Below are 14822 nucleotides of genomic sequence, written 5' to 3'. Positions count from 1 at the left end.
ATTATAATGCGGGTGTCACCCTGAAGTAATTGCATCCGTGGCCGATAAGGTTCCTCCATAAGAACCCAATTACAGCAGAAACAGGGATTTGGTTATTCAAAGGTTCTTGACCTTCACAACAGCCATGGCAACGCCTTTGTGTGTGTGTTTTGTTGTTACAGCGTGCGCAGGTGTACAGTTTAATCTGTCTACCCCACTGAGTTGGAGAGTTTACACTGGCAGATTTTTCACCCTCTGTCGGAGACCTCGGAGCAAGCCGACCAATAGGAAGCAGGTTTAACGGAGCTGCTGCAAATCGCAGCCCGATTGTCGGCCGTTCTGTTTCTGAATCGCGCTGCCGTCACACTGTTCAAGAAATGAATGAATTGCCCGTGGGTGGCATGGGGGAGCAGAAGTCTTTTTGGTTCTATTCTTCTTTTCTCTTGTAGACGTGTCACATCAGGCGAGCATTTAACTCGGTCTGAGCGAGAGATGGAGAAAAATAAGGGGAAAAGATGAGGGGTCTTGGTGTGATGCTGACCTGCACACCTTCGCTGTAATCCCAGGATCTTCTCCCGAGCCGGTTCAGAGATAGTCTGCCACGCAAGCAGCTGCAGGATCAACTCTGAAGAGGCAATCACTGTTTTTCCATATGGTGTGTGATGGGAAAGTAACCTTCGAGCAGGAGACTGTGCGCATGGTTACGAATACGGAATTAGTGTTGCATTTTTTGAAGGGTGCTGAGGTCAAACTTCATTTTTTCTTTCTTTGCTTATGACTCATGGTATTATCAGAGGCAAGGGGTTGCCATGGAGCTGAACTGAAATGCATATTGGGACCTTCAGAGCAATCCTGTAAGGCCAGTTTACTTATACAGCCAATGTCAACAACAATTCAAAGTGCTTTACATGGAATATGGAAATTATAGAGGCAACACAAGAGGATACAAAAAAGAAAGGGTTGAATAGAGAAATGAGTAATTAAATGATTTTTTAATAAAAGGCAGTGGCAAATAGTTCTTGATGGCTGAAGTTATTATCCGATGATTTGAATGCATGAAAGCAGGTAAAACAGATGCTCGCTGAACTTGAATATTAATCCGCCTGATGAGGATGAGCACTGTGTAATGGTAGTGTGCAGCAGGAGCTCTCTTTTACCTCCTCCACTCTCTCCCTCCCCGTGTGAGGAGAGAGAGGTCTGTTGAAAACCAGCGTGGCCACTGGCTTCCTTCCACTGGCACTCAATCCATCACGGTGCTCAACTGGTGCAAAGTAGCGTTTGTGTTTTTATTTTTTTCAGCCAACGAGCTTTCAGAGGAGAAGGAGGGGAAGGGAGGGGGGGGCTGCGGAGGGTGCGCGTCAAAATTCAAAACCCAACAGAGGCGCGCACGTTGTACTCCCACCCCCCCGTCACTTAGCGCCACGCAGCCCACCTCAGCCGGGTGGGAATATAAAGGAGAAGTTTAGACGGGAGACTTGATAGTCTTCATGTGAGGCAGCTCCGAGCAACCTCTTCGTCTCCTTCATCATCTTTTATCTTTGGTTCTCAATCCTCTTCACTCTCGAGCGTGTGGGAGTGTGTGTGAAATCGAGCAGGACTTCCAGATCACTGAGCGAGAAAGTCTGGATCATGGGGGCTCTCATGGTCATCTTCTCCTTGCAGCCGAAACAGAGACGCAAGACCACAGGTAGGAGGGCAACATGGGACAGAGGAGGACATTTCATTTGATATGTTTTTAAATAAATGTTTAGAAAGTAGTAGAAAGGTGGAAGGTGATATAGTTTTCTTGACCTAGTGATATTGATGAGATGAATTCTGTGTTTGTGAGTTTCCTGTCTTGTTCTGTGTGTGAGTGTTATGGACTTTTCACATCGTTCCTGATTAATTTCCCTCGTCTGAGTTCACGTTGCCACCTCACTAGTCCATGAAATTGACTGGAGGTCAGCCACCTCTTGGTTGAACATTTCCATCTGAACTTCACACGCTCACTTGTTTCCATTTGCTTTGCCCTGCATTGATTTATTCTACAGTGGCATCACACACACACATACACATGGACACACACGTGCACACACAGCATGCCATATCGACTCTCCGCCAACACACTCGCACAAGCTTATGTTACATCTCAGCGTCCCGGCCATAATGTGCAGATCAGCCCCTGCGTCACAACTTGTAACAAAAAAAGAAGACCAGACTTTTATTAAAGGAAGGTGAAATATTTAGTGGGTGGCCCGGCGGACTGTAGTGGGTTATATTTAGTGGTGTGTGGTGGGACGGAGACAGAACGGGTGACACACGAAGAACAAAAAGTCATATTTCACTCAGGTACTTTGAGAAAAGAAAAATGAATGAGGGGCTCTCTGTGACTTTCTCAGGCGATGGATCACAGAGCCTGTGCACTGTAAGCACTTTTCACAGGGACCTAGAAAAGCAGAACATGGGATCAGACACACATAGTCTTACACCAGGTTGTGTACATGTACTCCACACAGTACCACTTTGTGTATATTTGGAAATACTATATCGTTTTTGTTTTTAGACCATGATGAAACAGATTGCGACAGCTCTTCATTCTGTGTTTGACAGCAGCCAAACAATGCTGTCACTTCATCACATTCCTCCACAATCTCGTCCTCTCGGTTACTGTTGCTACGCGTGTGTCCCTGCGCAGATGACAAATGCGTTTGGCGAACATTGTGTTGCGTCAGATAGATGGTTTGGCAGTAGTCACTGGATTGTAATCGTCCTTAAATCCAATAACGAGCTGAGCCCAGCCGCTATGGTTTGCCGCGATCAAGTGCTGCAGGAAAGCATCTGTCCATAGAGGGGATGGGATTTAGGGCTGTGGTGATGTGACCAACAATTATATCAACATCAAGAAAAATGTTCACATTAATATTGTTTTTATTTTAAGACAGATCTTGGCTCCTGAGCAAAGTTTAGTCTGTTTTAAACTTGACAAATCTTGATGACTATATAGGAATGATTGTTGATATTGCTCTATTCCCCAGCTCTAGATCTAAACTTTTTTATTGTATAATAACCTGTTGCTCTACAACATTCAAAAGTGGAAACAAAGAATCCCTGGTTAAGCTTATTCTTGCAGCAAGTTATCTACTTTGCAAAAATCATCCTATAATGTTGTTCCTAAGCTTGTTTGCTTAACTATGGTCAACATTTAATTAAGCTGAATGAGAATTGATTCATTGATTGGTTGATAATTTAATTAACTGTTAGGGTTAGTCCTAAAATAAAGGTGATCAAGAATATATTTTGCCAATGTCAAAACTATGACAAAATTCGATCATATTAATTGTCTATTCTGGGTTAAATGATTGGAACATCGTCTTGAGGTTCTAGTGATGATCAAGTTCAGTGTATACAGTAGACCAATTTTTCTTCGAATTGAACAAAAATAATTGAAATGATAATTATAATAGAACTAATGATATGGAAATAAAACCCAGTAAGAGTCTGAATAAGATAGTTGAATAATACATATAGTTATTATCGTATATGAATGAAGTGAAAAACAGAATATAGCAACAAGTCCAATACATCATTATAAAAGAATAAGTTGACAGTTGTTGTTGTTCTTCCTATTGGTTGATGAATTCTTTGTTATGTTCATCTTCACCTGCAGCAGTGACATTATCATCACCTCCATCTTTGTCGAGGATCAAATTCAATTATATTAATTAATGTCAGAACAGATTTTACACCTGAATTACCTCCTGATATTTTGTCAAATTATGCAACAGGCTGACTCACACTGCATGTAGGGTTCTTTAGATGAGGACGAAATAATAAAACGAGCTTTGTCAAAGAGATCTTAGTGCTACTCCACCACCCACTCTAATGCTCTCCATTAATTTTCATAGCCGCGCTCATCTACATGACAAGAGGTGACGGTGCAACTTTGACGCCCAACTCTGGCTTCGAGTGTCCCCGCAGTGTTCATAAAATGTCAGCCGGGAGAAAAGATGTTGCCGGCTCCATTGTCCCGGCGCCTGTCGATTGTGTTTGGCCTTGTGCCGTCTGTCAGTATCATTTCAGACGTGTCGCCTGTTTGTGTCGTGTGCGTGGGGAGTTGGGATGAGTGGATTCTGTGTAGGAGTTGGGATCATTTAGAAGGAGAGCGGCTCGAAAAACAGCACAACACTAGTATGACTCAGGCGACCAACTGGTAAATTAATGTTGGCGTTGCTTTTATGTACAAAACACCATTAAAACTGGTTCCCTGATAAGAATTCTAACTTGTGCAAACTAAGTTGAGGTTGTGAGCTGTTTTTTCTCGTCACATTAGCGCGAGTACTTCTGGCCCCGTCTCCGTCCCGGCCTTCTGGTGTTTACCAACCTGAGAGGAGGCTGCGGACGACCACAGGGAGAGCAGCTGTCATTTTGGGGGGTAGCCGTGCCCAAACGCCATGCTCGCCATCAGCCAAATCTGACCACACGACAAATACGATATTTTCTGTATGAAAAGCAAACCTTTGGAGCTGATCACCATTTATTGCTGTGTGAAGCACTTTGAGAGACTGCATAAACATCAGAAAAACATAAAACACAGCAGTAAGTCCATAAAGTACTAAATAAACCACATTAAAAACAGACGACTAAAAACTGATAAAGTGTTTTTACAAAAAGCAGCGTATTCCAAATGGCTCAGGGCTGATGTTTGAAAAGCTCTATCCCTCTGAGTCTTCAGCTGAGATCGATCTGGAACCGAAGGAAGTCCCCTCACCAGGGATCTGAAGGTGAAGACAGGAAGTTCCTGGGATGAGAGATCTGAGATATCAGACCATGTGGTGCCTTAAAGGACCTTAAAATCTAAAAAGTGTAGCTTCACTATTTTGGCAGGTAGATAATCAGTTACAGTAATCAAAGCATGGTGAGATAAAGGCATATTCGTTTATTTTTATTCAAAGATGAACAAAGGTTGAATTCTGGCAGTGGACTTTAAATTAACTTTCATTGTAAATTTGCTGCTCAAAGCTTAAGTTGCAGTCGAGATTTCTAGCAACAGGCTTAACATTTTAAAACAAGTGCCCAATAGATGGCAGTATTTTAAATGTCATTGTTTAAACTAACAGTGTTGTGTTCGTCTTGGTTAGAGACTAACTGTATTTACACTTATAGGGTGACCATATAGGAACGCATAAAAAACTACAATAAACTGGTCCCAAAATTGACCCTTGAGGTACCCCAACCTCTGGATTGTAGCAAAAAAAGAAAGAAATGGTAGTGAATGGATTTTTATGGAATCCTATTCAGGATTTATGACCCATACTTTGGCTTCATGTTTTCGAGAGCTGTCATTTCTCCCATCTGTATTTACAGTGTATGGATCTGACTGAGTGCAGTGCCCAACATACCCGCCCACACGATTCTCGAGTATGTCTCGTAAAATGACATGATTGCATCAAAAGCAGCCTTCGACTCAAGCAGTGCAGGAACAGAGCAGATGCCAGTATCATAGGTCCATAAAAGAAGAAAAATGGTTCTTCTATAACAGTGGGGGGGGGGGGGGGCGGGGGGGGGTTGTGTTGCTTAGAAACGATTTTTCTTCCGAGTGTTTAGGTGATGAAATGTCATTTCGAAGTAGGTCAGTAATTTTCACAAGCCACATGTCCAGTCTTGAGCAAACTCCAAGCCTCGGATTCACTGACTGAGAGTTAAAGACACAGACAGCTTGCTGAAGCTCAAGTGAAATAGGCTCCGGCATCACTCTGTAAACAGTTTGAATTAAAACCCTTGATTATTGCTAATCTTCTAAAGCCTCAAAACCCCTATAATAACTGTTTGTCTGTTTTTGTGCAACCCATCTGTCATGTGAAGCATTTCTCACCGAGCCGCCCGTGTTGTTCCGAAGTGTCGGGCGGACGTCTCGGCGTGACGGAGATTATCGAGGGAACATTTAGCGTTTGCATGCTTCTTCAGCGCCGTTCATCTCACCTCAGGTACAAGTAGTCGACCGTATCACAGCATTAACCAGCAGCCAATGACAGGTCCTCCAAGGTCTCTGGTAAAAGCCTAGTGGTCGTTACTATAGGGGAGATGACATTCAGAGGATAATTGTCTCTTATGAATAACTGCCTTGAAACTGCAGAGAAGCACTTTCCGACATGATGTAAGGATCAGCTTGCATTTCAAAAAGGCGGATTTCTGAATGTCATTCGCCCTCTGGAAACATGTTTTTCTTCTCCTGACAGCTGTAAAAATATGTAAAAACCATAACCGAGCATGTCAAATACTCCTGATGTCCCGATTCTGTGTTTGTGCAAATGTGCAAAGGCCACTCTTACATGAGGGAGTGAGGAGGGGGTCACCTGTGCAGCTTTCACTTCCCCTCTCCCCCTTTTTATCTCTCTTTTATCTGAAACATGTCATCTCCGCCCTGCTCAAAGTCGCCGTGTCATTATCCTCTGTTGGTTGTTCAGATCTCTAAATTAGCATTTAAATTGAAAAGCAAAAGCACATCTGTTGGATTTTGGAGCTGCGAGCTCGTTTTGGTTTCCTTCCGTCGGGTGGCACTCTTTGCTCTGTGAAATGAATCACTCCATAACCACAGGGTGACCAGGCATTAGGAGAGGCTCACTCAGAACCGGATGAATGAGCGGCTGCTTGGGGAAGTGGGCTCCGGCGTGCACCGTCACCGGTGTGGCTCATGGTGAATCATGGCAGCGCACACGGAGAGCCAATCAAGTTATTTGCCGATGCCCCCAGGGAGCAGGCCTGGCTCACTCCTAACCACGATGTAGAGTGTTTGAATCCATAATAATAACCAATGATACAGTTGATTTAATGTCAGGAGAGTCTTTGTAATGTATCTATATTCATGTCAAGCACATGATAGAAAACGTTTTGAGGCATAACATTCAGAAAGAGTAACGACACATCTTTATATGAAAGGCCAATAATAAGGGGAGAGAAAATCACAAACACCGAAGACTCACATCATTGATTAATAGAAATATACGTTGATAGATCATACATATACAAAAAGTGATATGTTTTTATATTAATTAGTAGATCTTCAATGTAAAAAACATATTTATAGATGTCAAAACTTATCAGTATTTATTTGACAATTCAACACTTGGCGTCAGAGCTTTGACTTGTTCATTCTCGCTGTCGCCACTTGATGGCAGCAAAATCAAAGAAACAATTGATAAAAGGTGTATTTTGACTGTCAATCCCATGTAGTAATATTTGCAAGTAGTTACAGCAATGTATTGTGAATTGTGATATGTCTTTTAGGATTTACTGTAGGAATCAGGGTCGCACAGGTCTTGTCACTGAAAAATGTTATCAGTATGGTGGAAAATAATATGATCATAAAAAAAAAGGTAATTAGGGCCCGAGCACTGACAGACTATTGAAATTGTAAGGATTTTTTTTTTTTCAGGCAAATTAATTGGCTTTTTACCAAAATTTGCAGAAATTTTGAAAGTGCTGAAAATGTACGTATTCTGGAGGAATTTTCAATGGGCGTGGCACAATTTTAACTATATATGATAAAAGAGAACTAAGAATTGAATTGCTTTGATAACTTGTTTATTTCTGCATATTACTATAAAGCCTTTGAACCTTTGAACCATTGATCCTTTGAAAAAAGGGTTTAGAGACATCACCCTGATCCTGTACTTTATATATTGTAAATTTACACTTGTATACCATTTTTGGAGTATTATCAGATAAGTACATTAATAGTGCTTATGTGTTTCTCTGGCTGGTAAAGAGGGTCGGTGAAGCTATAGGTCTTTATTTCCATCTCTCGACCATCATGGAGGCAACAGCCAGTGACAGGTTCAATTCTGTAGACGAAAACATAATGATGCTGTTGGCCAGGGTGTCCCAGCTAGCAGAGGAGGTAGAACAACTGAAGGTCGAGCTGCACACCGTTAGAAGTTCAGATGCTCAGACTGTCCGCCACAGAGATGGACATCCTCAGGGTAACTATCGTTTTACATTAGCTCAGGTTGGGTTCTTGTACCATGTCAAAAAGTGATCCTCTGCCAGGAAGTGGTTGATATTTAGTAGAAAACTGACTTATAAAGGTTGCATTGCATCGTAAGTAGATTTCAACTTCAGGGCATGGAGTCAAATGGACACTTGCTTTTTTTAGATGATTTGTCAGTGTTTTTTATTTTGTATTTGTGTGCAACAGGACATGCAGCTCAGATTGGGAGTCTGATACGTCACACTGGAAAGAAGCCCTATAGCTGCAGCTTTTGTGACGAGAGGTGTAGCGGGTCTGACGGATCTCAGTCTGACACGTCACATCAACATCCACGCGACGAGAGAAACTGATCAACTGCAATAATTATGGGAAGGCATTGTAATGGAACATTTTACCATTATACCACACTTGTATTATCTCTTATACAAACTAGTTCTGCTTGTGTAACTGCCAAAATGATATCAGAGCCACAAATCTGAGACTGTGGTCGTCTCCTCCCACCAAGACCTCAAAGAAGCCTTCAGCCGGTGCTTGGGATTTGGCCTGTTTAAATAAATAAGTGTCACAAATGTTCACTTTGAGATTCAAATGTTTATTGATAGAACTCTTCTTTTAAAAGGAATTCAATCAAATGTGGGAGAACACACTAAGCCACCGGCAGAAGAAGAATATCATATTAAAACACCATCCCTACATAAGTACATTGCACTGGATATCATGCAAGTTCATCCAGGGAGGATTTATCCATTAACTCTGACATCCTCTAGTTTCTTGTGATGCAGCTTATTGTTTTTGATCGAAAACCAGGATTAGAATCAGGATTTAAATCATCTCAAACAAGTTTTCAAGCCAAGGCGATCTATTAGATTATCAGTTTTATATTAATTCCATATTTCACTGTTCATTCAGGAGCTGGACCCCGGCTGCCCTCCATCATCGCTTCCATTACAACAAAGATACCGTTTGCTTTCATTGCATGTGAGCGTTTTATATTAAGTTATGTTCTTCCAGGAAATATCTTGCACATCAAATTTAACTGCAGACTCATTGTACCCGCAATCCATTACTGGGAGTTTAACAAGGCCCCAAATCACATTAATCTGCAATTAATCATGTTGTTTGAAGGTTGAAGGCCGCGGGGGCCGTCTTTTGCATTATCCCCAAAACAAATGGAAGACAGTGATTTGCTTTAACGCCACGTTGCAGCTTTGCTTTTTTCTCTGGAGATTGAAAATTCAATTGTAACTTAATTTACCTCCAAAGGAAAATTCCTTCCTTCCGCTGGGTTTGTTCATTTACGGTAAGAGGAGGATTTTACTGTACCTGCAGGTGCACTAATCGCACTACAGCAATCAGGATAACTGAAATAAGTCTATATATATATGGAGGAGGGCTAATGAAGTGGATAATCCCTTGTTGAGTAATCATACATATCTTTTCCTTCTCCTTTCACTGTAGTTTTGGACAGATGTCACTCCATCAATTGGGTGATTTTGTGGGATGTAACATAAATTGTATCTGAGCCATTTATGCCTTCCTGATACAAATTATAATACCTGAACTTTGCAAATCGGCTGATATAGAGTCTGCATTAAAAAAAAATATGTACTTTTTTTTACTTACTCTGTATGAAAGCGATCATTGTTGTATGACCTGGCTCAGGTTAAACCCTTTGAAAAACAAAAACATACAGACAATAATTGCCATAGAACCCTCAATTTATGTTTGTTAAGTTTCAAGTAACTTTACTGTTGAATTTTTGAGAAAATTAAAGAGAAAATAGCTAGATTTTCACTATTGAACTTATAAGTTTCTCCTATTAAATATTAATTAAAAAAATGTCCGTAAGAGGTGACGAGGAACTTTCACCTCACTTTTTTTCCGGGTTACCCTCAGTAATTGTGTTTCAAGTTATTTTACTGTAGAAACTCTAATAAAAACAAAGGGAAAGTTAGCTCAAGTTTCCATATGGCAATAACTTTCTCCTGTATAATAGTAATTACATACATCAGGTATGTAGTCGCTACAGACGTCCTCTGGTACCTACGATCCAACGTGACCTTGCAGCCTTAACTGCCACGCCACAATACCTCCACGCCGGCAATTACCTTCATCACCAATCACGCGCTGATTGATACGGCATACTGTGTGCTGATGACACGCACCAAAACCTTGATTATTGTCATCGCCATTAGCCGGCAGGGTTGATTACACCCCATGCAGAGTTCTGAGGTGATTGGAGAGCAGATGTTCGCGGCTCCTGCGAGATAAGGTCACGTTGGCGTTCAAACAGAAACACGACATCTTGAAATGGCTTGAAATTGAAACACACCTGGAGTTTCTTTTTTTGCCAGAGAAACTTCCATTACACCTTCTTTACACCTTTATAACACCCTGTGCCTCTCAGAGCTTCCTACACAGCTGCCTGTCCTGTCTTGTCCAAACACACACACATACACACTCACACAAACACACACACTCTCCTGGGGGCTCAGGAGCTATATTTGGCTCCTGCTCAGCTGCCACAAATAAAGAAAAGTAACTGATAGTGGGCTAAATGAGCCGCCCAGTCGCGTTCACAGCTCAGAGGTTGTTTCCATGGTAAATTTCTATGTCCTTAAAAATTTTCTTTGAGCCGACGGACTGTGAGGATGAGTGTGGGATCACTTCCTGTCCCTGAGAGGATCTGCAAAGGGAGCCAAATCTCCGGGGCAGCTTTTTAATTATAAGCTACAATGTCACTTTATTGTTTTCTTGATAAGCATGCAAAGACCGTTCTGGAAAGATCCTGGCCATTTGGTAAAGTGCTGTGGTTTGCTTTTTAAAAAATCTGATTGAAGCCACCAGCGCCTTTCATCTGTTTTTTGGCAGACACATGTCATAAGTTTTCTTGGCCCATTTCGAAGACGCTTTCAGGTCACGCCATCAATCTTGGAAACGCCAGCTTCTGTGTCAATGGGATGTGAGCGAGGCTGTGAGGGAATTCTAAATGTGGAACAGACACGTTATGATAAACCTTATCATCGATGTCTAATCTGTTTGCTGCTGAGAATCAGGAGCCACCACATGGTATCCTTTTGTCTCCAGCGGCCACCTGCTGCTGTCTGCATCCGCGTCTCCACCCGCTCCCTCCGAGTCCTTTCTTCTTTTCCGTGTTGTCTTTCTCGCTGACCTCTCCCTCGCCACCTCTCCCTTAAGGTTTTGCGCTTTATTTTAAGTCCGGGTGACAGCGAGGTCGCGAATGCAGGTGATGGCTCGAGCTGTGATTTTTTTTCTGTCCGCCCACAGTTTCTTCTTTGTCGAGTCTGGACTCTCCAGCCACAACAATCATTTTCTATTCAAGAGTAGATATCGGAAAAAGGTGGAAAACACTGGAAACACTGTATTTTGTCCATCTCATCCACTCATCCATAGACATTTTAATTCACATCCACATACATTGTATACATCTTGCGAATTACGTTTATAAAATATGGTGTGTGGAATAAATTATATTTTGATTTGTGAACATGAAATAAGGATTTTCAGTCCTGCAAAGATCATCTACCTATAATTGGGGTAAATCACCATGGTAACTTATGCTGAATGGCGAAGTTCGAGAATAAAAGGTCAACTGTCTAAAAGCACAGTCCACTGACCAATCTGTTCCTTTGACATCCACGTTCTTAGAGGATCCTGTGGAGCTGGTGCAGGTTGCTAATGGGTCTCAGTGGAGGACAAGGGTCTTCAGAGACAGAAAGAAAGGGATCGTTGAGATATTTCAATCTTGACCATCATTGTTGCGACAGATTGTACTGACATGGCTAAACTTGTATAATGTAACATATTCTAATATCATGTATAGGCGATCTAAGATTTTGTGTTATGATCGCCGCTGTGGTGAAGAAAAAAAAAGAAAATTCTGACTTCAATGCGTTTGACCTTTTACACACACCTCAGTCCTCGGTATCTCACATCACCTCCGTCACTCATCCTCCTGGTACCAGCAGTCTGTCCCTCTCTCCTCCTCACGCCCCCCCCTCGTCTTTATCCTCGCCACTCCACCCTCCACCCCACCTACCTCCCTCTCCTTTCTTTTCCACACTCCCCCCCCCCACTCCCCTCCCCTCCCTACTCTCTCTCTCTCTCCGTGACTTGTGCCGGTCTCCTCATCACGAGCCGGAGATGCAGGGGGGCTTTTAAGTGGCGTTTAATGGCCCGCAGACGGCGGTGCGTGCTGAGCTCCGTAAGCATCTTTGACAACGAGCAGCGTGTGACCCGCCTGACAGGTCCACTATGAACTTGGAAGGACTGGAGATGATTGCAGTGCTGGTGGTCGTGGTTCTGTTTGTCAAGATGCTGGAGCAGTTTGGTTTGTTAGAAGACGACTATGACGGTAAGGAGACGGCTGAGCTGGAAACTGGTTGCAAGTTCTAAAGCAAGTGGTTCATTGGGTGTCAGAGGCATCTGCAGTGAAGGACCATCTGTGAGTTCCTGTGGCACAAACGTGTGAAGGAGATTCCATCTGTTGCATCTCTTTGGATGTTCCTGGTAAACATAAAATATAGTGTGCACCAAGAAAAGTGCAAGAAAAACTACAAATCTGATTTATTTGGCAGATATTCCAGGATGACAAGATATGCAAACATTAAAAAAGATGTGTCATGGATCCTAATCCGATCATGGAGATTATTTTTTGAACTCTTTGGCCTCATGCTCCGGTTTCTTCACTTTGTCTTTGAATAGTACGATGAACTTTCAGTCTTTGCATGATTCACTGGACTTTGCTGCTAATTGTCTCCACAGTTATGAGTCAGTCAGTCAGTGCACATATTTTCAAATCTTAAAATCTGACACTTTTTCTTTCATGCTTCCTTTGTTTTAAAGTGTTCTCTCCATCTCACTCTCCAGTCACATCTTTCGACACATTGCTTCTATACTTGATGGTTATTCGATTTGAATGAAATTGGATTGGATTGGAAAGCTTGCAGCGTCTGTAGGTCGGCTAACTTGCTTATCCAAATGAGAGTGGGGACGGTTGAGGACCGAATGCAGCAGCTGAAACCTGGAGATCCTGTCGCTTTAGAGCCGGAGAGTGTTGCCATGGTGGTGTTTGGGATGAAACCAGCTAAATGAAAAGGAGATTGAAATATTAAACATGCTGCCCCTCTGGAAATTAACCTTTTGATTTGTGTTGAAAGGTTGTTAAGTGAAGATATGATTAAAAGTTGACTGGAGACGCTATACAAGACGTCTTCTCCTCCGTGGTGGAACTTTGTTGGGTTGTTTTCCACTTTCTTTCTTGAGTTTTTGTAGCTTAGAGGAGAATAAAGGTTGAAGCTGCTGCACCCACTGGAGGTTGAAGCGATTCACTCCCACTAAAGTGTGAATCTTAATATTCAGGAGTTGGGTCTCTCTGGCACCACCTGTTATTTATAAACTGTATTGTGAACAAGCTGTTAAGGTTGAGCTTCCACAAGCGAGAGGCAAACACGCTTCTTAAGATTCATTCGAGAGTAAAGTCATAATGTTCTTTTTCTACTCTAGCGATATCATTCTGTTTTCCACAATATGTTGAATTGAACGCCCACTTAAGAGACGCAAACGGAACAATTACACGTGGGATTGTGAAAGTTCAAAAAAAGCCACTTTCCTTCAGCTCGGTCCCTGCTGAGAGATACAGGCAGTTTCTTTGTGGATGGCGATGATCTGCTTGAGTGGAGACTGAAGATCTACATTTGAAGTTTCAGTTTCCCCTTAAGATTTATGCGATTACATCAAAAATGCTTTGTGTTTTTTTAAGATTCCAGTATTCAGCATTTGAAAAATTTTAAATAGCTGCAAGATATTTAAACAAATAATTCATGAGGGGGGGAAAGAATCTTGATTAAATCCTTAATTGCCCTGATGATTGATGTTTGGCATTTAGGAATTTCCCTTTGCTAATTTTTAAATCGGCTCCATTATAATCATCATTTTGATAAATGTCATGTGCTTTTTTCGAGTCACCAATAAATTTGATCCAGAACTATTAAAATACTTCCAAAAAAGAGGAAAAGCTTAATTATTTTGACAAATTTGTGGGTTTTTGAAATGTTATGAGGAGAGTGATGGCAGACATGTGGTTATTAAAGTTAGATCTTAAAGGTTTATTGTTGTTTGCACGTACAGTTCTTTATTTGTTTAGATCATCTGTTGAGGCCTTTTCAGAGAGGTTTCATTTTCAATTTTTTTTTTTTTTTTAACAATCTGTTTATTGAATTTTTTATAATTTTCAATTTCAATGTAGATGTTTATCTTCAAATAGCAGATTAATGAAAATCTATCTCTCCCCAAATCTAATCAGACTTGAGGCAACACAGACGTTTGTTGAGCTGCTCTGTGGTGCGCTCTCCCACTGGATGGCTTCTGGATAAAAATAGACCTGCAACACAGCCGGACGCAAGTGGCTCTTTTCAGTCTCCGTGACAGTGAGTGACTGTGCTCGGGCACGTGGCGGCCGACAGGAGCAGCTTGTTTGATCCGGCGGTAGGACTGTACGACAAATAATTCAAAAGAGAAATGGCCAAATTCACATTGGCACATTCTGACTTGCACAACATTATGTTTTTGCAATAATGTTGTTCACATCTCTCTGTCTTATTCTCCAATGAGACAAATTGACATTGACTTTAATATAATTTAGTTTGAACACAACTATGTTTGCATCCAAATGCTTCTAGCACAGTGCACACATGGGCCCTGACTGAATATAGTGCAGTTGTACAAACACAATACTGTACAAAGACATGACTGCAACACACTATCCTCCAATTGTTGCAGGTTTTATGTACTTTACAGTAAATCTCAGCTGAAGTGACTTGGCTGTGTTTAGGGATCAGGCTTTAGATCATTTGTG

The 14822-nt window shown here is 41.7% G+C and overlaps 1 protein-coding gene across 2 annotated transcripts in view; it reads left to right on the top strand.

The window, feature by feature from the left end:
* The window catches only part of kcnip4a (potassium voltage-gated channel interacting protein 4a), a 104878-nt gene that overhangs the window by 56437 nt on the left and 33619 nt on the right, over positions 1-14822 (top strand). The window contains exon 1 of one of the 2 annotated variants that reach the window (XM_061066285.1): positions 12221-12320. The exons of the other annotated variant lie outside the window; for it this stretch is intronic. Coding sequence (XP_060922268.1) covers positions 12221-12320 — 100 coding nt within the window. Of the gene's footprint in view, positions 1-12220; positions 12321-14822 lie in introns of those variants that run through there. 2 annotated transcript variants of the gene reach the window in all.

The sequence above is a fragment of the Limanda limanda genome, chromosome 22, assembly GCF_963576545.1.
Source record: "Limanda limanda chromosome 22, fLimLim1.1, whole genome shotgun sequence".
Taxonomy (NCBI): Eukaryota; Metazoa; Chordata; class Actinopteri; order Pleuronectiformes; family Pleuronectidae; genus Limanda; species Limanda limanda.
The sequence above is the reverse complement of the archived record's forward strand: the minus strand, read 5'-3'. Positions and strand labels throughout refer to the sequence as shown.